At 35.3% G+C, this 27,613-nt stretch overlaps 1 protein-coding gene across 15 annotated transcripts in view; it reads left to right on the top strand.

Annotated features, from left to right (window-relative positions):
• PAM (peptidylglycine alpha-amidating monooxygenase) overlaps positions 1-27,613 on the top strand; it is a 146,328-nt gene that overhangs the window by 104,501 nt on the left and 14,214 nt on the right. For 10 of the 15 annotated variants that reach the window (XM_065655525.1, XM_065655522.1, XM_065655518.1 and 7 more), the window contains exons 13-16: positions 3,491-3,678; positions 4,334-4,405; positions 17,397-17,702; positions 22,771-22,900. In XM_065655525.1, the coding sequence (XP_065511597.1) occupies positions 3,491-3,678; positions 4,334-4,405; positions 17,397-17,702; positions 22,771-22,900 (696 nt within the window). The remainder of the gene's footprint in view (positions 1-3,490; positions 3,679-4,333; positions 4,406-17,396; positions 17,703-22,770; positions 22,901-27,613) is intronic. The other 5 variants (XM_065655531.1, XM_065655530.1, XM_065655528.1 and 2 more) reach the window with 2 other exon arrangements.

The following is a 27,613-nucleotide window of genomic DNA, read 5'->3' as shown; positions in this document are numbered from 1 at the left end:
ATTTAACTGTAGACCTTTTTTTTTCACAAGTTCTAAAAGCTTCTGTCATGTTTCTGTAACATTCCCTAAAGTAGTTCCTATTTGTTGAATAATCTTTTCAGTTTAAGACACAGTTCCAGGACAATTATGGTCTTTTTGTTCAATGTACTAATATGCTTTCAACGGGGAAGAAATAGGAACAGAAACAAGCAGACCTGTACATTTTTATTGCCTAATTTCTACCTATGAATTTGGAGAAACAACGCATAAGCATTTTAAACAAATATTTAAACTGTTACATAAAACCCGATGCCTAAAATGGAAGTACATATGGCTGGAAAAGAATAATCACCGTGGTAAGAAATGAGTAGATGAAAAGGAGTGCATTCACAACAATGCTGGGTATACGGAAAGATACACAGCTAAATAAATTGTTTTTTAAATCTTGGAAAATGTTACGTTAATGTTGAATTTTCTTGTTCCCATTCAGAATGACCCGTTGGTTCAAAAGAAATACTGAAAGAACCTTTGAATTCCAAATATAAACACTGAAAAAATGGGAAATGCAAACACGAAAGTCTGCATGTTCACTTTCCTGGGCTCTATATTTCGTTTTCTGCCTGTGTTTATGTTTTTTCTTAATCTAGCTGAAAAATAGATCTTTAGTTCCTTACATTATTTATCTTTTATATACATAGAAGGCAGGGCTAAAACAAACTTAAGAGTTTACTTTGTCCATTTGCCTTTCCAAAGCTGATCAGTTAAAGTTTAACCATTCATAGTATATGCTAACTGTAGTTAAAACATGACATATTCGCAATGTTATACTTCCTTAACTGTGTAAACTATTTCTGTGATAGTCAACTAGCCCCTTTGATATGAATGAAATGTCGGTTTTGGCCAAGTCTATTACTTAGTGGAAAACTGAGCGAGGGAGGATAGGTGTTCTTGTTTTGTTTTTATCTCTTTCTTACCGTGCTGTTTGTTTCTTTACACGTGATCTTGGGTTTCTTCATGTTTTTATTTAGTTACGCTAATTATTTTCCATTATCTTACATTATCTCATGACCCCCATGTTTTACACTAACCTTTTTCATCCTGCTTCGTCTCCTAGTCTGAGAAATTGAATTAGGTATTGAGGCATGTCTCTTAAATGTGTAGTTTGGCAAACCAGGGTTCAGAAGTGGGACCTGATTTTGCTTGTACAATTGACTATATACAAGTTCAAGGTAATTACATGAGCATGGCCTTAATGTCTCTGGTGTAAAAAGGTGAGGCAGGAATTATGTCTTCAAAAGTTTATAAATTGTCTATTTCAGTTAGCTGGATTTCTCCTCAAGCTCAAACTTTTGCAAATTAAAGGGTTGTATTATCCTTTCTCAAATTAGAAGAACATCAACTATTCCTAATTCATAAAGCAAGATTTCTTCCAGTGTTTGCTACAGACTAGTAAGTACTCCATGCCAGCAGCCACTGCATTTTTATAACAGATAACTTAATGATGTTTCAGACTAAACATTAGTGTCAAGTAGTATATAGCTTACCAGACTAAGGAATATCAAAGAACTGGAGGCCATTCAGTGTAAAGATCAAATCTTTGTAAAGAAAAGTGCCATTGGCCATGGTGGCTGCTTGTTTTTCCAGTTGCAATATAATGTATTGTTTAAAACTCTTAACAAATAGTGCAAGCTGTCTTTCCCTTTCAAAATATGTTTAACAGGTATTATACCATTCAAGACAAGCTTTATATGCCTGTAGCAAAATGTTCCCATTCAGTATTTAAGTTTCTTTAACTGCTTGATCTTGCTTTTCAGTGCTAAATCCTCCATTTCATTATGTTTCACTGTGTACTGTTAATATACCATGATCAGGATACAGTTCTGAGTATCTCTGGCAGTAGCGTGAAGGTGCTTAACAGGATTTTTTAAGTTTTATTTCTTTTTAACTTGTGCATCAGCATTTCTACTCATTAAACTCATTCACAAAACTGGGTTTCTCAGGAGTTCAGATATCTAATGGAACGTTTCTGGGTTTTCTGTGAATTTACTAAAACTGTTGTTGACAGAGTATTTTTTTAAACTGTAAATATTTTAAATTATTGACTTTGAAATATTTAGACACAGCAACATGTCAGGTGAAACAGAGTTCAGTTGGGTTCCACATACCCTTTTCTACTGGAGTTTTAAAGAGAAGGCAATTATAGTGACAGATACTGGGAAGTCCAGCAGTGAAGTTAATGCTTTCTAAAAGCTTAGGCAGAGCTTGCCAAGTCAAGTCTGTTTTTTTGTGGTCTCCAAGGGATGCTAAATTTTTGACGCATGGAAAAATACCAATTCCCCTTTTGAAACAGTCTCTTCTCCCATGTTCCCACTGTCTCCCCTCCAGCTGGTGTCATTATTGTTGCTATGGTGAATAAATGAATGCTGCAGGCTGCTGCTGGAAAAGTCAGTGCTGACGTCTTTTGTAAAGAGCTAATAACCCACTCCTGTATCTTTTTATGAGTGTGGGCTCACTGTTTATTTGTGAAAGCTAATTAAAAAATCTTAGTGTAAACCCCTTTATTTTGTGAACCTTACTGTATATGTCCTAGCTTATTCCATTGTCAGGATTGTAGCTGTAAATAAAAGATATCAATCTATACGGCAGAGGAAAAAAAAACCCAGCAGAAACAGATCACAGTTGCAAAGAGGCCCTGTATTGTCTGTTTCATAAAGTAATATTTTTCAGAAAGAATTCTTTCTCGTACCAGCTATGTTTTTCTGTTGAAGACAGGATTATGTAGCAGTACAGAAAAGCCTCTTCTGTTTCAAGTACATGCACAACATTTATCAAAGAACTGAATTTTGCTAGTGTTTAATCATTCCTCTTGCACTCATGTTTTCCTTACAGAAACTTGTGATCAAGTTATTCTGAAGATGGCAGTGCTATCTTTTCTTTAAGAGATATTTATGTTGTCTTAATATGTAATAACTTTAAGTTTTGGTGCATTAGAACCAGTGTGACTGGCCAATAAATGGATGCACTTGAACATGGGGTGGGGAGGGAACCTTCGTAAAATATAGCTGCTGAAAGGAAACATAGATGTTATTTGCAATGATTGTAAATTGTTTGCCCCAGACTGAGAAGTATATGAATGGTGACATAATAAATAATACAGTTCTGTCTTATTTCATCAGAACATGTGCATAATTTATGAGACTCTGGGGACTATGAGGAGCATACCAGGGAAATGAGAAGGAAGAACAGTTAAATAGTTTATATAATTATCTGTAGAATCAAACCCAAATTTGTAGGAATTTCTGAGATACCTGGGGAGTCTGTGCAAACTGGTATTCTCTAGTATAACCTGAAAGGTTTCATATTCACTGCAATTAAGTTTTGTTTTAGTGTGGGACTTCTAAATATTTCATGGCAAGTTTTTAATATTCTGTTAAACAAGGTAGATGAATTGAATAACAGCTATATTCAGCTCATTTTTTTCTGACTGCTGCATCTTTTTTGTATTATGTAGGGGAACAGCGAATGATGAAATGTGTAATTTTTACATTATGTACTATATGGAAGCCCAGCATGCTGTCTCATATATGACCTGCACACAGAATGCAAACCCTGAGATGTTCAGAAATATACCACAGGAGGCAAATATTCCTATTCCAGTCAAGTCTGATATGCTAAAGATGATGCATGGACATCATGAAGGTGAAAAAAACTTGTAATCCATTTTATTCAAGTCCTTTTATGCTCATTAATGTGTTTGTGTTACATAAATATGATAAATTTTCATAAAATGAAATGCAGTTCTAAAGAAAACTCAAATTGCTAGTTTAAGGCCATCATGGGATTCTACTCTTGGTGGAAATGTCTGCCAGTCTTTTGTCCATTTCTTCCTATTGTGATCTTTCAGTTTCTGACATATTTTTATAGCTACACGAGCTGTGTACCTGGAAGATTGACCTATTTTCGATGCCAAATATCAGTACTTAAAGTTTCTTAATATTTGCTTTATCTTCTGGCTATTACCTGCAAAGTTGCATCACAATGTTTCCATAGTTTTCTGGATCCCACTACCTTGTTATGGAAGGAATCAAATGTTTATATAGAACACTAGTAGGCATGTAGTTCCACCAGCAGTATTTTCAAGGAGTAATATGACTGGCATCTGGTATGTCTGTGTAGCAAAGTACAAATGGTGATTTTGCATTTGTTTCACTGCTGCACTGTTTGGTACAACTACTATAGATAGATAAAAATACCAATATTCATTTCAGAAGGGCTTTTTTTTTTCCCCAGTAGGAAGATAGTCAATTCCATTCACACACAGAGATTAACATCATATCCTAAATCCATTTTTCAGAAACCAAGGATACTGATAAAAGTTCTTTGCTGCAGCAGGCCAAAAAAGAAGAGGAAGAGATTTTGGATCAGGGTATGTACTTCTTTATTTCTATGTCAAATAAGAGACTCAGTAATGTACAATATGGATAAATTATATCCTGATTGTTAACAAGTTATGACGTTTTTAATCTGTTTATCTTTAATTGATGCAATTTGCAATGTTCTGTGGAGGTAATATGATTGAATGCTATGTAAGAAATAATTTTAAAAATTAGTCTACCACTGATCTCTAGCATAGTAAGTAAAATTTATGAGTGCATTTTAATCTCTTTAGGTTTTCTTGTTCTTGGTTTAATTTGCTAAAGAAGGTTGTAGTTTATCTGTAAGTGCAATCCTAAAAAATGGACACACAGAAGTAGTCCTACAGCATGTAACTATTCTATAATCTCTGTTCTATATGTAGCTATTAGCTGTTGCTTTTAGCTCTTCGCCTATTTCTTAGTTTGTATTCCTATGTATGTATTAGGGAATACTATGCTCTTATCCTTCAATATTGGTTGTACGTGCAGTGGTTTAAGTACAGCTAATGTTTAATACTGAATTATTTTTCACTACATTTGGGTATGTGTGCATATACACATAACAACTCATGCAAATTGTGTGCAGTACTTAGTTGCAAGAAAAAAATACATGACTGTTATAAAGCTTTTAGAAACATGCTGAATGTTATTTGTGATTCAGAGATATATTAACATAAGAGTGTAGTTTAAAGTTCTTTGTATCATGTGCTATTAGACAAATATTGGTTTAGTATCAAGATTTTTCTTGATACTAAGGAGAAGACCTTGTCAGCTACAGTTTCCTACTGTTTTCACTGCACAATGTTGGGGTTCAAGGACTAAATAAATTAAAGACAAATTTCTTTTCGCCTTTAATGAGAGCAAAGATTAGGTCAGTATTTAGAGTTTTTTATAACATCTCCCAAAGGGGTTAGATTTTCTATATACTTTGCCATTTTGCAGAGTTAACTTGAATAATTAAGTTACAGTTACGTAAAAACTAGGTTCTGGAGTATAAGAGCATCATGACTGAAAGTACTTTAAACTACTGGAGACAATATTTACAATTCCATATCTGAAACTTATTTTAGTCAATTCAATACGGATTTTATTAGAAAGAAATACAATTCTAATATTTTTAAAAGCCTATTCCAGAGCAGAATGAGTTAGCTGCATACAAATTTATATCAAGATTTATGCTGATAAGCTGCTTCACCCTAATGTTACTAAGTACAGTAGCAACTGGCTGAGGATCTTGTTATCTGTGTGTTTTACTGAATTAGTTAGTGTTTGAAACAAAATGTTGAAAAAAGATCTTGTTTTTAAAATCTTTTTCATTTCCCTTTGAAATGTATTTCAAAGCCACGTTTCTGCAATGCAGTCTCGTTTGCCAAGACCACTCTTTAGTATACATCCTCATCTAACATGTTTCTATGGAAACACACTGCATTGTTTTGTCCATTTGAAATTAGTTGTGTTCATGATGTGAAATATCAAAACCCAGTAGCTGCTGTGAGAGAGTTTTGTTTCATGTTCTTAATTGTTAGTTTAAGGTAAATTCTCCGATCATTTACAGGAGCCTAGCTTCAATTTTACATTGTCACAGCTCTAACTTCAGTTGAATTATGTGTATGTGAGCAAAAAACAAGCAGAAGGAAAAAATAGGAATGTTTGGTTTTATTTTTGTCTCCAAAGAGACACTTTTAGAAAGTGGGGTTTGCTCCTACAAGCACATGAGCACCTATTGAGATACGCTGCAAAAAACAGGAGCTGCAAGTGATCTGCTAAAATGGACCTATTAAAATTACATACAAATTAGAGTCTGTTTTTTTGGAGCAAAGTGGTTTTATGTAATTGCGTTGCCAATTTGTCACTTCGCTCAAGTAAATTTAGTGAGTTAGCCAATATCAACTAAGTTTGAAAAAGGTCTAAATGACAGGAAAATTCTACAGTTTGGAAGGAGGGCACAGGGGACCTCTGTGCCACACAGAAGCAAATATATACTTTAACTGAGATGTAGATTATAACATAAATTTTTCCCTTTATGCTCTGACATAACATACTCTGTATGATAAGCTTAGCTACAACACACAGATCCACAAAAACTCGGGTTTTGATTAGTTCTATTGCTTCTGAGCTGTTGCTCAGTAAATTCAGCCTTTGACTTGCTCTGAAGTTAGTACTTCAACGATTTTTCCATCATTCTGTGTTTTATCTTGCATGTTTTTTTCTCAATGGCTCATTATGTTGTAGCAACTTCATTTTACCCTCTTCAGTTTCAGGTGACTGAAGTAAACACTCTTACTTCACTAAAACCGAAATAGTTGTTAGATACTTAAAAATCTGGGTGGTAGATGCACAGTCAAAGAGACAAATTTTGATGTAACTAGTATTAAATTCAAGCATTTGCCTCAAAAGGGGAAAACAAATAAGCCTACCATGTGAAAGTATCTGCCTGCTAATGTTGTGTATACCACATGATTGCCTGGGCATACGTTTAGAAGATGTACTTCCTGCTGCTCGCAGGTGGTACCTCTGGGAGTTATCATTGCTTTTATATTAAAGTTTCAATTTCATCACCTTCAGTCATCAGAAGCACATTAATAAACCATGTAAATATATTGAAATAAGTAGTAACCATCACAAAGTAAACCACCACTCAGTGGTGGTTTGTCATGAAGACAAACCTAAATGCCTGTAATGTTAAAATTAAACTGAACTTACCTTAATGAACCTGACCTCATTGTATTGTTTCTAAAACAGCAGTGTAACTGTTTGGTGAAGATAAACTCTTCATAGGAGGTTAAATATTGTAGAAAAGGCAATTGATTTAGACATTTGTGCATATTGGATAGTTTCCCATTCCTGCTGAAGCACAAAGTCCCTAGGAAAACAAATATTGTTTATTTTTTGTCCATCAATACAAGTTCGATTGAATTATATCGAATAGATACAGTGCTGAAAAAAACTATTATATGTTCATAGCATTCACCATATCTGCTAGATGTCTCTTCTTTCCATGTGGAAAAAAGACCTAAATGTGTTTCATTCTATTTATTCAATGCTTTCCTGGCTGTAATCTGTGGCATGATATGGTTTAAGTTTGTTTTGGTATGCAAGCAGTGAAGCAGCCTTTACTATTGAGAAGGTCAGCTGCTGCTGTACCTGCAAGCTATATAGACCCAATAGCAGTTTCTTAATGACAAGGAAGTAATATACAGGTGGTGGTTAAACAGATGTGTGATAATTTATTTGTTGACCTGTGGCTCATGATTTGTTATCTCATTTTGTATGCATTAGATGTAATCATAAACTTTCTTTTGAAGGAGAAAAGGCATATTTTTTCCTATTAAAGGCAATACAATTATGTTTAAATGGTTAAAAAAAATCAAAGCTGGCTTGAACTGAATATTCACTTGCAGCACATAAACCAAAAATTAGATTTGTTTGGTTCGGGGTTTTTTGTTTGTTTTGTTTTAGAAGGGCATGTACGTACACATGTATATGTTACCTACACATGCATGGGGAGAAAAAGAGATGGAATTTTCATGTTATTTCTGGTATTAATGTTTACTGTGACACTTTAAAAAGTACATTTTTGCTTTTGTCTGGCTTAGGGATTTTAGAAGTTAATACTGAAAATGTAACTTCTATGTTTTTGCCTCTGATGATGGAATCTGAACTGATAGTCAAAGTTGTGATTCTTTTGCTCTCAGTATTAGTCAGTTGTACTTCCAATACAAGGCTTTTTTTCCCTGATCTCCCATTATTTCATGTTTACCATGAGCACAAGTCATTCCAGGAGCTCAAATGGTAAATTTCAATACAAGCAAACTTAAGATCTCTCCTTTTGAATGTCCCAGCTAGACTCACGCGAGGTCCCTTTTACACAGCTGAGTCTTCTAACAGAAATCTCATTAAACTTCTGACATTTAAAATAATATTATACATTGAGTCCAGCATTCAGAAGTTAGCTTTTATAAAGTTGGGCTTTAAGTCTGCAATCACAGAATTGCTCTCCTGATGGTGAGATAGGTTGCATAGAAAAACACCTCACTAGACTTCTGCCTTGTTTTAGAGATTAGAATGTGTATAGCAAGTGAAACAGAGAACAACATAAAGAACATGACTTCACGGTCTAAGACAATTTGATGCTCTCTGGTTATAATGTGGTTTACTTTAGATGCTTATCAGAGTTGTTGAATGGTTCTAGGTACCTGAGGTGCCTCTGTGAAGTCTGATTTCCTGATCTGTTTTCCTAGTCTTTGAGGATGGACAAAACAGACAACTAAAGTCTTGCATATATGTTGCTCCTGCTGAAATTCACTGGAAATGTGGGTTGAATGTAAGATGTGAAATACAGTGCTAAGTACTCTGTAAAATCATATTTTGAGATGTTTCTAGGTGGACACTCAAAAGGATTACAGTACTGGCTGTAGTCTCTAGCAAAGTAACAGTAATTATGGACCTTAATTTCATAGGACACGCTGTGATAATGAAGTAATTTGGTGTCAGTAAGTGTTTCATAAACAGATGGTGGAACAGAAATGTTAAGATAAGTCTTTCTGTTCAGTTAAAACAGTTGTTCATGAGTGCTTGGAGCGGGAGTTTTTGAATGAGGTTAAAGAAAAATCTATCATGATGGTCCATTGATTCTTTGAGGAGATTTCTTTGTAAGAAAATTTATCATCATAATCCGTACAAAATTGGTGCTGAATTAAGGTTATACATAGTTCTGCTGTTTATTACCTGTTGGATCCCTAACCCATCTTTCAGTTATTTTCTGTTGTTGTATGCTATGTTTGCACATTGGTGCACACACACAGAGATAAAGAATTTTGCACAACATTTTTGTTACATTTCTGGAATTTTGCTAAGTTGTAGCTGAACCTGTGAGTTGAGAAACTGAAATGTCTGTTCAGTGTTGCATATTTTGCTGTTTACTTATGCATTTCTGTGAAAAGCTTGTTACAACAAAAATGTACTGAAAAAGGCTTTTTGTATCTGGGATAGAAGTTTCTGACTGATTTAAGTGAAAGAAGGAGATATACCTCTTCCTCTTTCTGCCTCACCTTTCTTTTGTATCCTTCTTAAAAGGAAAAAAGAAAGGAAGTGACAGTTTAAAGGGGCGCCTACAATTTCTGATGGAATAGGTGTTGAAAGAAAGAGGAAAGGAGTATCAGCCTGCAGGCAGGTTCCTTGATTTTTCAGGCAATTAAATTGTGTATTTCTGTGATGGTATTACATGGCAAACATGGCAGCAGAGTCAACCAATATGACTTGATATATATTTATGCCAGCACAAGTAGCCATGAGTTATATTCCTTTCTAAAATAAATTTGTCGTAATTTACCTTTGCTAGTTTGTGTGTGGTTGTAAGAAAAGAGAGGAGTTCAATTTGGTAGGTGGTTAAAATTTCTTAGGTTGATGGAGAAAGGATGAGGCTTGAAACAGAAGACAAATTCACTTTCCATTATTGATGTGGGATGCCTAGAGTGAAGTGTTAGGGACATTTTTAGAGTAAGGTCAGACACATGAGAAAAGCTTTATATGTTTTCAGGCTTGGGATGGAATTTTTGTGCTGAAAGATTATATGAAGTCCCCTAAATAGAGTACAGAAGTAAGAGAAAGTGACTGAACTAAACCTTGGAAGAAAATGCTACTGAAAGGTATAAGGAGCAATATTTACAGTTAGAGAAGTATAATTAGGAAGATTCAAAATTGCAGAGGATTTACTGGTTGTTTCAATACTGAAATATCCTGCTCAAAGTTGTGAATAAAAGATGAGCCTTTGATTTGGTTAGAATAAAGTTAGTCGTGATTGTTACAAAAGCAGAGTAAAAAAAGGAGATCTAAACAAAAAAAATGCATTTGGTATAGGTTGCATACCTAAGCAGGAAAAGAATATAACAATCATGGAAATAAGCCATTTTAAACTGAATGTTTCAGTGTTCACTGTTCAACACCTGGTTTATGTTCTCCCATTCTTAAAATTATAGAGGGACTTTCCCTACGTATTTCCTATAATGTAAAAGACAACTTATCAATGAACAATTGCAATAACTGCTTATAATATTATTAACGTGTCTGAAGAAATGGAAAGGGGACATTGTGTTAGTACTGGAAGAGTTCAGAGACATGATGAAGTTATAGCACAAATATAAAACACATTGTGAAGAAGCAGCAGCAGCTTAGTGGCTTCATCTGGGAGCCAAAGAAGGGAAAGAAAATTAAACTTTTGGTTATTTTAATAATAATAATATTGCAAAATTATTTCATTTTTATAATTTTCATGACTTTTTTAAACTAAAGCATGATGATGCTTGAAAGAAGTAAATTGAAGATAACAGAAGTGCTCTTTAATAAACATAGTTTCATATATGTCATTTTGTGAGAAGAAATATCTTTGCAAGTATGTACTGCATTAAGTAGAAATTTGAGGTGGAACTGAGATACTGTGTGCCTAAATAACAAACATGTGTAATATATCCAAATGATATAGCATAGATTCTTTCGTGTTCTTTCATACTTCATCTTACCTTTAACACTCTTTCTCCCACTTACAAACTCCTTTGACCTACTGATTTTATAAACTATGCTTGAACTCTCAAAACGTTTGTACATTAAAACATTCTGACAGTTGAAGGAAGAAAAAAGAAAAAAGAAGCAATTAATTAAAACCAAAGAAGGTGCCTTTATGTAGCAATAGTTGTAAAAGCCCTTCTTAGGGACAGGCAGACAGAAGAAAACAACTAATGATTTTATTTTTAAACCTTTTCTTTCATCTTTTTTTTTTTTTTTAGCTCTCTAAGCTGCTTGGAAATGCCTTGAGAGCAGATACAGTTCCTGTTATTCAAACATGTCAGTTTGGCTGTGCTGTAAGTGCACATCGCTTAGGGCACAGTGACGATAAACAAAAATTTCTAGAGCAGCTTAACCCTTTTCACTTACTCGTAATAATGCCCCCTCCCCCAAGCCCCTCAAATCTCTTCAAAAAGAAAACAGCCTTACTTAGTATTTTCTAGTGCTCAGGAATCTTTCCAAAGCTTTCATCAAAGCAACAGATTAAATCAGTATGATAGGACTTGCATGAAAAATAGCAGCAGACTAGGAGCCATTTTGAAAGTTGTTTTGCCCTATTATGTCAAACTGTGTCCAATATCACTTGAAGTAAATAGACACTAGATTTTATTCACTTCCGCAATGTCTTTCCATGCTTTTCTGCCTATCTTTTCTACCATCAGTGTTGTCTATGTGGCTTAGTACCTTCATTTAGCAGCCAAAGAAGGCAAAGGAAATTGATTTTGATAAATGTTTCTTTGGAAGGCATTTGTTCATGATGGCACAGTCTTGAAGGTGGTACATGCAGTCTGATTTCTATATCTTCATCAGGAAGATAGTACTTCAGCTGAAGTACACATTCTTTGATATGACTCTTAACATAGCTGGAGTCAGTATCATTCAGACCATGATTTCAGCACTTCTGAAAAGGCAAAACACTGATCATTTTTGCCAGATGAATGTGCTAAACAGAAGCATACCCTGGTAAGACAGAAATATGCAGTCTCAGAATACTCCATTTTATTCAGAGATAATTCGGAAACCCTAAGTCAGGTATGAAAACTTGCCTCTTATTGTAATATAATCATAATAAGACTGAGACATGAGTTTAGAGGGACCAACATACTGGCTCAGTGTCAGATCAGACTTGCTCATAAACAGGAGACTTGAAATACAAGTGTTCACACCAACTGAGCTGCTGCAACACACAGATAAACTTTGCAGTACTGGTCCCTGTCAACACAGAGGACTGCTTGCTTGATTTTTGGTCTTAATTCCTCAGTTCTGGTTATTTCCTGGTAAGACATCATTTTGTCTGAAGGCTGCAGTAGTGGCTTCAGGTTTGAAATCTTGTTCAGTCTGATTCCTCAGAACAGTCTAGAAAGCTAGTGACAGACTGGGGAGCCTATCTGAACTGTCTCGGCAAAACTATACAGGCATTATGACACAAATACATATTCTGGAGAGGAGGCTTCTCGGACACCACTAGGGTGTTCCGGCCTTTTTTCTAAAATTCAGTAAAATAAGTTTTCACATATGTATCTTAACAACTATGCATTCAAACTCTGTGGACAGGCTTACTACGGCTGAACTTTCCATCTATCTTATAGCTTGATCCTGCAGCACCATGGTAGATACTTCATCCAGGCTGGAAGTGGGTGCTTCCAACAGGATAATGGTGTGCTGCGTTAGGACCATGGACAGCAACGGCTGTCTGCAAGTTTGGGAAATCACACTCTACTGCAGAAAAAGATGTACTGTTTTTAGACATGGATAGTTCAACACCATTGAGATTCTACCCAGACCTTAGTGGTGAATACACTAAGCTGTTTTGTGAACCTTAAGCTAATCTGATCTTTTATTGAGATCAGGTGAGGTTCAGCTCACAGTTTGCAATGAAGTCGCCAGTGTTACCATTTTATTTGTTTGTATGACTGTTTTCCAGAACACCATTATGTAAAATGAATTTTCCTAGTGTAGAACCACCATAGTAATTAAGTTTATACTTACTGGAATATGCTCCTGCATTGTTTCATTCTGGAGATGTTGATCTTGACAGCTATCACTGCCTCCAGAAGAGAATAAACTCTAGGTATTTGTAGCCAATCATCCTGAACTCTATTACTTGAAGGGAGGTGTCCTGATAGCGTATACATAAGATGTGCAGGTAGGTATCCTCTGTGAAACTAACCTAATCAGTCAGCTTCCCTGATACTGCAGGGCTAGACTTCAGTTATTTCAACCAGAGCAAGTTGTTCATTCACCCATGTATTCTTCTAGTCATACCCAGGCATTCTAAAGGCCAGGCTGTCTCATCTCAAACAAGACCAAACAAATAATGTGATGCATTTTTCTGGTGTTCCTTTCCCACTGAGTATCTTCAGGCTAGCAACATCCTTCACCTGTTCCAGCTAGTACAAGACAAGTGTAAAGCAGCAACATGAGACTGTGCTTTTATATTTGCTGGATATTGCTTTTCAGAAAGCAACTGTTAATTAGAAACAACATGCGTCAGCTCTTCCCTAGTTGTCTGCAGTGAATTATGAACTACTTCTTAAAAATATACTCCTTACAAAGTTATTGGAATCTGCCTGGGGACTACAAACAAAGCTGAAAAACATTGGTCCCAAATAATATGGTACCTATATAAAATGTGTGGAGTTTAGGGAACAGTTACATACATCGAGTAATCAGGAAACTTCAGTTCTTCCCTTTCATATCTGTACACATCATTTCAGCTTTGTAAATACTCTGAGTTTTGTCAAGACACCAAGAAATTGACAGAGGACTTCAACCTGCTGTTTGTACCAAGCATATGGAAATGCTGGGCAGATATGCAGGCTTCGTGGATGTCTTTTGAACGTAAGGTGTAGAGATTTCATATTCATTCCCTCAAATGCATTTACGTAAGGTAAAGGTCACAGTTTCAGAACAGCTACACTTCAGACCACTTTCACTCTCTGAGGCACACTGTTTCATACATTAAGATGGTTCCTAAATATTCTTAACTGTTGTGGTTACAACACCTCTGCTTAATGAAAGCATTAATAGGGCAAGCTCAGCTTGGAAAGTATCTCATCTATAGCCACTAATAGTGATGCATTCAAAGTACCTTACTCAGTAGTCCACTGTTAGAAAATTCCTCTAACATCTTATGATCATAGGTTCAGTGGTACGAGAAAACCAAAACTGATCAATCTACTTGGAGCTGAATCCCTGATTAATAGCTGCCGTAAATATCATTGGAATTTTCTGTGAAACCACCTTGTCATAAAAATTTTTCCCTGGGTTTTTGCTGGTTTTAAGTTGGATTGCTGTGCTCTTTTCTTGTCCTCCAATGGGTCCTATCTCTTAGCAGTTTCTTTTGTAGTAAGAGAAGATAATTTTGGACAGGTAAATTGAAGCACTTTTTTGTTGTTGGTTTTGTTTTGGTTTGTTTTGGTTTTTTAATCAACAAGCAATATCTATTTTAGAGGGTAGTTAATTATTCAGTGGCAACCATTGCACAACAGAAATGCAGTGTCTTTGGCTGAAGCAGGAAGCTAGCGAGCTTCATTGTTCAAACGGAATGAGGTTATGACTTGAGTTAGGGATCTGAAACCTGTATACAAACTGTAGCATGTTGTTGTTCTTTTTATGACTAAGAATTACAAGTAAATTGATCTCACAGTTGATATAGAATTAGGAAAGAGTGAACTGGGCAAAGATCACTAAAGCTGCTTTAAAAACGTCTGCAGTTTAAAATAGCACTCGGCTTGCTGGTTTAGGGAGACTTTTCACACCTCTTTTATTATTCAGACCTCTCCATTGGAAATTAATTACTTACAGAGAAGTCACTGACTTTACTCATTTGTGGGTCTCCAGCCATGGACAAACCCAAAACATTTGTACATATGAACTAATTTTTTAAATGGTGCAAAAATGTAGTTTAGGCCAATGCTGAGTATTGTAACACTGAATGTTTCCTAAGTAAAGGAAATTCCCGGTGTGTTTCTACATCAGCACCAATTTTGGGGTGCTTTAAGTAGAAAATAGCTGGATTAATGTAATTATAAATCTTTCTCAGAATAAATACGATTTGTATCCAAAACTATTATATGATACTTTTTGGGTGTTTGTATTTCGTCTGAATCAGTAATTGGACTAGTTGAATGGCAGTATTAGGATTTTGAAGCATTCTAGCTTCACAGTTGTATTTGAAGCAAATAATTCGTATTTGTTATATAGCTTAACCATTTTATTGTAATTAGTTCTTCAAAATACTAGTTTAGTAATTGTTTTCTGACAGAAGATTTCATCTTGGATATTTCATTTCCAGGGGAAAGGAATGGAATCCTACTCAAAATCATTGAACTAGGACTGGTTATAAACATGACAGATTCTCTTAGGGTCATTTCCAAAAGACTTAATTTCCTCTGTCCCAGGCTACAAGTGATGGTTTTTTGTTCTGATTTTTGTTGTTTGTTTTGGGTGGGTTTTTGTTTGTTTGTTTGGTTGGTTTGTTTGGGTTTTTTTTTGTAAAAGCTTTATTAGTTATAGTTTTCATTTTCTACAAAAATGTATATAGTTGTGCTGGTTTGATTGAAAATGAGTTAATTTTCTTCATGCAGTTAGAAACCTTTCTTTTTCATAGCTAGCACGGTCATTATTTGGACTTAGTCTGAGAACAAGAGATAACACCCCAGCACAGAGTTAATGTTTTCAATTGCTCTGGTCTGAGAGCCAAGGATGTTCTGAGTGCTCTGCCCACAGGTGTGAGGTGTCGAGGAAGGAGGGCATGGATGGGCAGAGCTTGACTGACATCCAGATTGATCAATAAGAGTATTCTATCCCATTGGCGTCATGCTTTGTATTTAGGGAGAGTCAGGATATTCTGGTCTCTTGCGCGTTCTCGCTCTCTCTCTCGCATTCTTCTTTGCTCTTTTTGTCAGAGTCAGGGGAGTTTGGTTTGGGGCATTTAGTTTGGCCTTTTGCCATTTTGCAGAGGCCTCTGGGCATTTCTGCCTTTTTTCCTCTTTTCTCTCTCTGGGATCGTCTGTTCAGGACTGGGATATTGCTTCCTGGGACTGTCTGCTCAGTTGTGGACAGAGTTCATGAGGAATTGCATTGAGTATAATTTATTTCTATTTTATGTATATATATTTACTGGTAGTGTATTAGTATTTTGTTATTTTATTAAACTGTGTATATCTCAATCTAAGTTTCTCCCTTCCCTTTCATTCTCTCCCCTGTTTGGGGGGGTGGCAGGGAGGAGGGAGGGAGATGAGTAAGCGGCTATCGTGATTGTATTGCTAGCTTGGGTTAAACCATGACAATAGTCTGTCATAAAATAATACAAATTCTTAATTAGGAATGATTTGTACTTAAAATGAAATAGAAGTATACTTACTTGCATTAAATCTGAAAGCATATTGGATGTCTCTTTCCATTCAGATGGTGCAGTTGTATTTAACACAACTTATAATAGTTTCAGGCAGCCAAGATATTTGGTTGGTTAGTAAATTCTAACAAGTTGGGTACCTGCCAGGTAACAGAGAATTAGAAGAGAGGGATATACTTGTCAGCATGTCATCACTTTATTTAATCCTGCAAAAAGAATTTAACATTGGCTTCATCAAAACCTGTTTGAGTGTTTTGAATATTTTGTGAAGAAAGTTATGGTTCTGGAATTTGCATACCTAATTTTAGGTTGTTTGTTTGGAGCTATTGTTCTGGAATTTACTGAAATGCTTGTTGCTGTCTAAGAAAACTATAGTGATAACTGTGTTGCTGGCAAGCAGCTTGAGAAAATACTGTTCCCTGCATTGGCAGAAGATATTGTGACTAATGGGTGTTAGTACGTGCGGGAAGAAGAGGTACAGGACCCAAACCAAATTAATAAATGAAAATTTAATGGATCACTCTATTATACTAGTGTGTCTTATTTCTACAGTATGTTCTATGGAATCTGTTTGCAAATGTGCTAGTTTGTTTTCTTACAGCCTAACCTGCTTACGTGATGGCAGATTTCAAAGAAATATATATTGAAATGCAACATGACTCTCTGTTATTGTCATTATTATTATAAGTGAACAAACTGATAAAACTATAGAATTTTTGACTCTTTGTTTTATAAAAATAAAATAAGTCTGCAGTAACCTGACAAACCCAGATAATTCCATTATAAATATTCTTTTTCTGAAATTTGCATACTTTTTTATTTTTTGATGCCAGCATGTCAGGTCAAAGTAGACATTTATATGTAAATTAAAGTTAATAATGATTTGGCACTATCTTTTCAAGCGAGAAACTTGGCTCATTCAATTCCCATGGCTGAAACACTTCCCTCTTATACTACTTTTGACAATGACTGTTTGAATAACTTTGGTACATTATACTTTGCTGAAGCTTTCTGAAACTACATGATCTGTTATAATTGTTTTTTTCCCTTCTTTCCTCTTATCTTTTCTCTTTTCTGTACAGGTGATTTCTATTCACTCCTTTCCAAGCTGCTAGGAGAAAGGGAAGATGTTGTACGTGTGCATAAGCATAATCCTACAGAAAAGGCAGAATCAGATCTTGTAGCTGAGATTGCTAATGTAGTCCAAAAGAAGGATCTTGCCAGAGAGATCACAAGTCATGATGAGGGGGACAATACTATTCTTGTCAGAGACAGAATTCACAAATTTCACAAACTAAAGTCTACCTTGAGGCCACCAGACCACAGACATTTCTCTTTACAACAGCCTAAACATGGTGAGGGAAGCTGGGAAAAAGAACATGCAGGAGGTGGGTTAGGGGTTAATTTTATACAATGAAATGCAATATAAGAGCTGTGATCCACATTAGCAAAATCTGAAGGGAATATCACTTGATGCTTGGAAGTATTTTACATGACAGTTTTCCTAGTTATGGAAATGTTTTCCCTCTGTTTTAGAGGTATTTCAGTGGGGTTCTTTCCCCCTCAGTGTGTGAAGAAAGAATGTGTATCAGTGGCAAAATACCAGTACTTTTTGGAACATATAGTATTTTTTTTACTGTCAGGACTTTTACTTAATGATTTGGTATCAATTATGCGAAAACAAGGTAAACACAGGATATATTAGTCGTGGGAAGTGAATAATTTTCTTAATACAAGTAACTACTATAAAATGGTCACTGGGATAATCAATGCCTTTTATGAGTCATATTATTACATTAGTTTGTCAGATACAAGATTTTATAAAATTTGTTGCTGTAATTCTATCAGACATTTTTTCTTGCATTGACAAAGAGTGGTAGTTAATCCTGAAAAATTATTGAGAAGTAAAATATTCTGCATATGTATTTCAAATTGGGCTTTGCTATTCAAATATACTTGGACAGGCTGTTTTATTATACTAGGATGATAATTCATTCCCTTCAGGTTTCTATGACAGCAGAAACCATGGAAGTATTGTGTTTGTTTTACTTGCATTTTGGTCTCTGTGATATTGATTGTGCTTAGTCCTACTTGCTAATGTGGAAAGACAGATAACGCAGCATGTGACAAGTATCTCATAAAAGAAACTGGTATGTATGCATGAAAGACATCTGTATGCGTAGCTATAGCAGCACATCCTTTTATGTTGCAACCAGCCAGCTTGATATTTCCAAGTACTGTTGTACACAAATATACATAATTCATAATTTATTTGATTTTTATTTCAGTTCAAAATGTTAACATTCATTGTCTATGCTTGTCTGAGATTCTGTTATAGTATTCACATTCAGCAAAATTCTGGGTTTATGTTTACAAGAAAACCGAAGACATGAGGATTTTCCAATGTTATGTTATGCTAGTCAGTTAAATTAGAGCCTGTCGAGTTATTAGCAGAGGGGCAAATAACAGGTGTTACCTGACGTAAGTGTAAATCATAAATAATTCCATAAGCAACACTGGAATTAAATACTTGGAAGAGTAGTGTGTGTAGCATTTCTGCAAAAAGTTTGTTCAGTTCAGACTAATAGCATGTGGTATGTAGAGAGGAAAAAAGAAGTTTCCTTTCTGTTTTAACTGATCCAGAGGAGGGAGTGTCAGTGAACTGAATAAATGGTTTAGTGGGCATACCATATGGCATGAATTCTAACTACAGAAAGCATTTGCTCGACTACATTAGTAGCGATATATTCATTTTGGGGAGGACTAATTAATAAACAGACTTTCGAATGATGCAATTTTCAATTACAACAAAAAGGAAAACTGAAATCTTAATTAACATTGATTTTTTTTCTCCATGTTTGTGATACTGCTAACTACAGAAATTCTGAACTCCAGAAGCTGTCAGCGCCATCTTTTGGCAAAAGAGCTTTTAAAGCAATAAATTCTTTAAGCATATGTTTAGTTTCTGCTTTGGATAGTATTTTTGTATTAGAAGAACACAACCTTTCATAACAGAATTTTTATTTTCAGAGGATGAGGTGGAATATATTTTAACTGGTCTCGATTTGATAAAAAAATTTGCACTATCCTTACTATATTGCATTTAAAAATTTTTCAGTATTTCTTAGGAGAAGGCTCTGGTTGCTGTTAAATTAATTTCATTTAACTTTAAAAAAATTACTAGAATTAAGATAGTTTAATATTTTCAGTCTTGCAAATATTCAGATTCTAAACAAGTAACTGGTCTGAAACAGCAAGTGACCAGTTTGTTAAGTAAGGTTGTTATAAATGTTATGTTTATGACTATATACTACTGCTCTTCCTGCAGTGTTATCTTATTACCAAAGACTGTTCGCTTAACAGTCAGGTTGTTCAACATCACTGCAACCAGTACAATTAGACCTCCTGATTAAAGCAAACAGGGTGATTTTCCAATTTTAAAACTCCTTTGTGTAGTGCTTACTTATACTTTTCAAGATGTAAATGACTACTCTGATGGCAGGGAGTAAATGCGATATGACTAAACTTTGTAATGTTAAAAGCTAGCAAGAGCTTCCAGGGATTTCTGAACAGTGAATTGCAGTTTTGCCAATAAATAAGGCTTTATTCTTTCACTTGTAGAGAGAAGACGATTTGTATGTTCTAAATCTATGTAATTCTTTATAGTTTTATTGATAAAAGGAATTACTCTAAATTACAAGGTAGAAGATCTGGTACTTGGTTTAGAAACCTCATTTACAACAAAACTGGTAATTATATATATATGTATATGTCTATTAAAAAGTAATTATAAAGTATTTTAATGGCGAAAAGTCATTTTTTTTGTTTCATGTATAACTTCCATGGACCCTTTAGTTTTGTAGGGAATTAATAATCAGTCTTAGATAAACAAAATCTAAATTTAGTAAGCAAGTTTTTGTAAAAAGCTATTTGCCTTAAGATAAACCTGTATAAAAGGATTTTCAGTATGAGAGTTTCCAAGGGAAAAGTAAAAATAACAATAATAAACAAATTTTGGGGAATTGTGGGAAAATCTAAAGGTTATATAGAGACTGGAGTTCTTGCAATTAGACTGTATTTCACTATACATCCAATCTGTTGTTTTGATCTATCAGAAATCTTTTAGTCCTTTAAGAGTAAGTGTAAACATTTTGTATTTTATAGTACATGTCTTTTGAGAGACTGAATTTTACAGAGGCCAAAGAGGCTTTCTATGTTTAGCCTTTTCATTTTTCTAGCTCTTTTGGATATGGCTCAAAGGCCAAAGGGCACTGTAACATTAAATGTACACAAGTTTTCTGCAAGTTAACTTAAACTTATATGGGATGAGCAAGGTAGGAAGCTGATTTCCATCCATTTATTCCTTTCAAAATGCTAATGTCCAAGAATATACCTGGTACTGTACCTGCTGTGACCAACTGAACTGTACAGAATTATGGATATGTGTGATTTTTTTCTTAACAGCTTTTATTTTAGCTTGGAACTTTTGCTCAGCTAAAATTACTACAGGGTAGAATTTCTTGTTTTAGAAGTTTCTGATTACTGTCTTGGATTCACTGCATATGCTGGTTGTCTCAGGCTTGTCCTAGGTTTGTATTAGCCTAAAGAGTTTTTCTGTCACCTACTCTAGCTATGGTATCTAAAACTACAAAGGTTACGTTACTGCCTGGCGTGTGATAGGTTTTCAGCACTGTTTTCATCTTTCTCTTGTGTAGATTGTAGAAAATGGTTTTCCCTCCACCCCATGCTTGCTGTTACTTCTCTTCCAAGTGAAATGGAAGTGGGGGAGGGCAAATGCTTATCCGAACAGCTGGATTGCACAGGTGACCTAAGATTTTGGGCATTGTTTCCCTTTTCATTTTTCCTTTTTCATTAGAAGATCGCTTCCAGCTGAACCCTCTCAAAGTCCTTGGGTGCTGTGTGGTAAGGTCTGTGACCTGCCATGTTTCAAAGCTCAGATGTTTTGACACTTTGTGAATGGGGATATGTGTTTCACTTAGCTAGATGGTACCCCAGTGATTGGTTTTTAGGATCACGGCAAAACACAAACTTTGGGTGAAGTGACAGTTGCCAAGTACAGCATGATGCTGTCAAACACATTGAATACAAGTGAAACATGTCCACTTTCATTTAACTGCAAAGAAATTGCTTTCTATTCACCTTCAGTTTGGCTATACATGCCTACATACGAAGTCTGCACATTAGAAATACCTGAATTATGCTGAACAAAAAATTTCTGAAAGGAAGGAGTGATGGATTTCCTAACATGTAAAAGGCATTTTGTTTGTTTTTTGTTTCTTTGATCAGAACTAGTGACAGTTTTATTGCCATTACATTTTTTGTTTTGGGGAATATTGTTCAATTATCTTTTAATACTGCCAGAGCAACCCAGACCAAACTCTTCCAAATAGCATTTAAGCAGTCAGTTTGTGAGAAATTAAGCCCTGTAGACAAGAAGCTGCAACTTTTTCCAATGTGGGACTGTTTATGCCTTTAATCAGTGTAAGTCTTTTTTTACGTACAACAGAGGTTGGTGTATACATCCTTTTATGTTTTTAATTTTAATCTTTAAGTTGAAACTAAATTTTTCTTCCTTGATTGAATTGTAGGATTTAACACAAACAAAAGAAGTATCCAACCTTTTAGTAGTGGTTCACTTGCTAAATCCTATGCAGCTGATTTAGTGTGAAAAGCAGATTTGTGTTAGTCAAAAACTATCCAGAATTTATTCTGAAAAATAGTGTGTTATGGCATAAACAATAACAGATATTCTACCCTTCTTCATCTCTTTCATCAGATTTAGACATCTATTTCCTATTCATGCCTATAATACTTGGATTAGGATATGAACATTATCCAGAACTAAGGCTTATGTTGGCTGCAAGAAATGTCATAGGCAAATGTCACAGAATTACTGTTTTATTTGATTCTTGTTGCTGTTTCTCGTTCTTCCTTGTGTTTTTTTTTCTTAGTGTTAAAAGGTTTTTTGAAAAGAAGTTGTGAATCAACTACTTCTGATATGTAGTTACTGATCCATAGTCTTTGTTATGTGTTTTTGATAAAGCACTGATAGGTTAATATTTAAATCTGCCTGCTGATTTTTGGATAGTAGTTGTATATTTCCATAATTGTTCAATGTAGAAAGTATTCACAGAGCTCCTAAAACTTTTATAGTCTATGTATCTATATCCTTATAAGATGGAGAAAACAATGGAGTCAAAAGAAGTTTTGAAGTTTCTGTTCAACCTCTGTGTAGCAGGTTGCCAGTGCTTGTGCATGCTGTACTGTAATAGAACTATACTTGGAATTGAATCCCAATGCATTAATGGAAATATTGCATGTAAGAAAATGTCCATATAATTGCCAACAGTCTGGACCAAATGCTAGTCAGCCATGTTTTTTTTACAAAGATGTGACATAAATGTCTGTCTTTTGTTTGTTTGTTTCTTTGGTCAGATTTCCACATAGAAGAGGCTGTGGAGTGGCCTGGGTTAGACCTCAAACTAGGCCAAGTTTCTGGGTTGGCTCTGGACCCTGAAAATAACCTAGTTATCTTCCACAGAGGTGATCATGTTTGGGATGAAAAGTAAGTAGATACTCAGCCAACTGGCATGCTAGAAGGTCAAATTGGTGTGTGCCACTTGTGTATCTTCTCAAGAAAAGGCAAGATAGATTGTAGTTCTTTTTTGTTTTAAAATTTAGTTCTTTGGCTGAAAGTGCCTTCAGGAGACTCAGAATGGAAGTGGTGACTGATAGTTCAAGATGAGGGGGTTACTTGCAGTTACTGGGTCTTTAGACAGTAAGAATGTGTCTCCAGAGAAAAAGAACATAGTACATTAGGTCCTTGAACTGTAAAACGTGTTAGCATGATATTCACTGAGATTAATTATCCCTGCTTCTCCATGTTTTTTAGCAGGACTACTTAGTCTGAAAGAATGATATTTTAATATAGTATACTACTGTTAACACCTGGGTTTAAGGCATGCAAAGCTAGCTCCAAGTGTGTCTTCATTCTTTTTTGTGTTTATGTTCACTGAACAGAATTGTATTGTTACTAGGCGCTCTCTCAAAACAGGCTTTGTTGTACTTTTTATAAAATTTGCTAGATGTAGTGTCAATCAAAAAAGAAAAGAAGAAAAGAAGAAACAAAACAAAACCAAAAAAACCCAAACAAAAAAACCGGTCTAAACTTCATAATGGCCATTTTTCTAGAAATCATAAAGTAACATACTCAAAGCTGTATTATTTTAAGAACAGAACATTTCAAATAAAGTATGGTGTCCTCTTGTCTTTGAGCTTTAGAATAGTATGTCTAACTGTTTAGATGGACCGCTTGGAAAAAATTCCATGAAATTGTAACAGAACAATAGGAGGAAATAGTACTAGCCTGTAAAACAACATTATGTAGTACCCTTTTTAAATGTGTTTTTGATCTTCTTTCTAAGTATCTGTTCTCCATATATATAACATGTATATAAGGCTAAACAGTAGGGTTTTTTCCGAACTCCCAATGAATTCATTTTAAGATAACATAGTTTCTGAAAATCAGAGCAGACAGCTTTCTCAATCTTATCATAACAAATTATGCTTAGAATACTGTTTTATAACGGAAAATAAGTTCTTCAGGTTTTTAGCTAAATAACATAATGCAGCAGGTAAGGCAATAATTTATATCTCATGCATTGTATCAGTGATCTCTCCAGCTCAACTGTTTATAAAATTTGAAGGGATGGTGCATGCTACAACTTGTGTTACTCAGGCTACAAATAAGAACTGATATTGATTTGTTTTTTGTGGGTTTTGTTGTTGTTTTTGTGGGGTTTTTTGTTTGGTTGGTTGGTTTTGTTTTGTTTTGGTTTTGGTTTTGGTTTTTCATCCTCCTATGCATGAACATAAGTGCTGTTCTTTTTGTCATTGAAGAAAGAATTGAAAAAATATTAGAAAATAGGCTGGGAGTTATATCCATTTCTTACTTCTGAAATGTGTGGTTTTGAGTGGCTGGCAACTGAGGTATACCCACAACCCAGAGCACAAAAAGGCAGCTTGAGACCAAGTAGTATTTGTAGACCCTACATATTTTAAATGAAACAACAAAATGTTCTCTAAAATAGCAAGTGAGCCTAATGAATCAACCATGTTGAGAGAGAGTTTGAACTTCAGCTTTCTTATGGTGTGGGTGCAGAAAAAGATCAGAGCTGTGGCCTGGAGGCTGGAAATCCACATACCTACGAGCTGTGCTGGGTAACACTACGGGTTGACTTAACTCAGCCTTGTCCTTGACAGCAACCATTGTTCATATTCTGAGTATTTCTAGCCTGTGATAATTGATCTCCATAGAAAAATGCTTTATATTTAGTATTAGTGGTGTTAGTCTGTACATTAGTCCTGTGTGCGAGTTCATCATATTTCCCATCACGTGGGGGTTGAAGTTGGAACAAAATGAAACTCCTTGGCCTTGTAAATATGATCAGAAGCATTCAGTCCCAGATATGTAACCAAGATGGAAAATGAGCTGCTGTTAACTGAAGCTGATTACTGGAGGGAGGCCAGCAGTGGGCTACAAAGATGATTAGGGGCCTAGAGCACCTTTTGTATGAGGAGAGACTAAGAGAGCTGGGTCTGTTCAGTCTGGAGAAGCCTGAGAGGGGATCTTATCCATACTTAAGAATATCTCAAGGGTGCATGTCAAGAGGATGGGACCAGACTCTTCTCAGTGGTGCCCAACAACAGGATGAGGAGCAATGGGCACAGACTGAAGCGTAGGAGGTTCCATCTGAATAGGAGGAGAAACTTCTTTACTTCGAGGGTGCCAGAACACTGCAACAGGCTGCCCAGAGAAGTTGTGGAGTCTCCTTCTCTGGAGACATTGAAAACCTGCCTGGACACATTCATGTATGATCTCTTCTAGGTGACTCTGCTTCAGCAGATGGGTTGGACTAGATGATCTCTAGAGGTCTCTTCCAACACCAACCATTCTGTGATTCTGTGATTATGAGCCTTCTCACATGAAATCCTAATTCATCTCAAAGGGGTTTTGTTCACAAGTATTTTTTTTTCTTCTTTTTATGGAGCATGGTTAATCAATATATAAGAAAGGTAGTGTTGGTAGGAACCCCTAAATCAGATAGGCTAAAACTTCTGTAGGCCTGTTAATATAAAGTATTGTGACTTCACAACAATATATTTGGAAAACGTGCCTTTGATTAAGCTGTTGTTCTGTATCTTGTGGCACAGAGAAGACGCACACAGAAGTATGCTCAGCCAGTAATCCTTCCATTTTTGTCTTTGGGTATGTCATGGGCATATGAGATAGTCTGGGCACCCTTTCACAGATTGTGCTGAAAAAGAAGGAGTATATGTGTTCTCATTTGTCACTGAAAAGGAATAAAAATGAGTATTTAAAAGGCTTTTATAATTACAATTGCATGTGGGAGAGATAAGTTTTCAGACTTACAAGTTAATGTTTATCATTAGCTGCAAATACAGAGTTAATTGAGTATAATATTCTTTACCAAATCGTAAACAAGATTAATCAATCAAGCCTGAAAGCCCAGAATTTATTTCTCTATTTCAATGCCTCACCAGCATAGCATAGAAAGTAGTTAAAGAAAAATCATCTGTGCTGTTAGTCAATGCTGAAATATTTGTAAAACATTATTAATATATGCCATAAAAGCTGGATCCTCATTCAACTAAATATAGCTGGATGAATGGTCTGTGCTTTTTTATATGGCAACTGCAGTCTGCTTTAGAACGCAAAAGCAGTTATGCAATGACACGCCCTATAATACAGTAGCAGCCTTTCAGTTGCTGTAGCATTACTTCTGCGAATGATTTTTTAAAAAATTCGTTTAAAATCAGTCAGATTCATTTACCACATCGTCTCTTCAGTTTCAGAACAGTCTTTGCTATATGTAGCATGTGCTGTTCAGAATGAAAAAGTAGAACTATTCAGCTGACCAAGCAGTTAATCAGTTGGAAGTTATTTTGCATTTTGTGATGAAAAATGTATGCTATTCATGCAGTTTATAAAAGATATAATAAATAACATAAACTGCATTCTGGTTACTGCATTCTTAACAAGCTGGGCAGTTTAATGTGGGCTGAGCACAGTACCATAACAGTGACGGATATTGATCAAGAATGGAGCTCAGGGTTGTGCCTTCAAGGGTTATGAGATCAAGTGATCTATCTAAATTTAAATGTAGCCCATCAGGAGGATGTTAGATTTAGCAATAAATTGTTTGTATTAGTGTGAAGTGGCCATCTGAGAAATAGAAAAATAGATGTGGAATTACGCTGAGGTTTGAAATTAGAAGTAGTGATATATGCAGTGTATTTTAGTTGTCTTTTGATATCAAACTGTAGAACCTGTTAGAAAACCATGCTGCAGAGCAATATGACATATAATAGTAAGGTGTTCAGTTATTTTGTTTGGTTGGTTTTAGTCTTGCTTCTTTTAAGCTAGCAGTAGTCAGTATCATTTGTGTCCTTACCGGTTGAAACAAAGGAATGTTAACTAACTGGGAAATTGGTCTCAAATGTTGGGAAGGAAAGAGTGACTGTGATTCTGTATCATGCCAGTCTTCCTCTTAGAAAAGGAAATTTGACAGGGAGAAGATGCATGGAAGATCACTCTGATAAACTCATTTCCAAGTTCACTAGGTTTCCTTTGCATAAAATACCATACAATCTCAACTTTACACTGAAAACACTCAGTTCCCAGAAGAGTTGGGTAGCTGTTAGCAGGGAATACTTCGAAGTCTGAACAGCACTGTTACTAAGAAGCAAAATCATAATAAGGAAAGCCAGTATTTTTTTTTTTTTAGGTTGTCTAGATAGTCTGTTCTCCAGAGATACAAACTTTTATTCTGTGGGATTTTTTTTGTACAGTACCATACCATCACTAGATTTCTCTCTTGTGATTAGCTGTGCTGATGAATAATAGCATTAATAACAACATTAGCTCAATCTCTGTGGTGTTGATTCTCCAGTTGTGGTAATCCATACCTAGAATAAGTCCTTACAAGTAGCAGACTCATTTTTAAATAAAACTGTTTAAAACCAAGAGAACTTGTCACAGAAGACTGCCATCAGTGAAGGTAAAAAAATAAAACAACACCTGCTGAGCCATGGTCAAACAAGCAGATAAACATCAGTAGGCCATTGTGTGCCAGTACCGTTCACACTATGTCTCTCTATAGCATCATGGCAGAGCGTTTAGGAGGGCTCAGTAGAGAGTTTTAGTAACTATCAGCTGATGCTTAATCATTCATAGTGAAAAGGATTTGCTGACTTC

The sequence above is a fragment of the Caloenas nicobarica genome, chromosome Z (assembly GCF_036013445.1).
Source record: "Caloenas nicobarica isolate bCalNic1 chromosome Z, bCalNic1.hap1, whole genome shotgun sequence".
In the NCBI taxonomy this organism is placed as follows: Eukaryota; Metazoa; Chordata; class Aves; order Columbiformes; family Columbidae; genus Caloenas; species Caloenas nicobarica.
The sequence above is the reverse complement of the archived record's forward strand: the minus strand, read 5'-3'. Positions and strand labels throughout refer to the sequence as shown.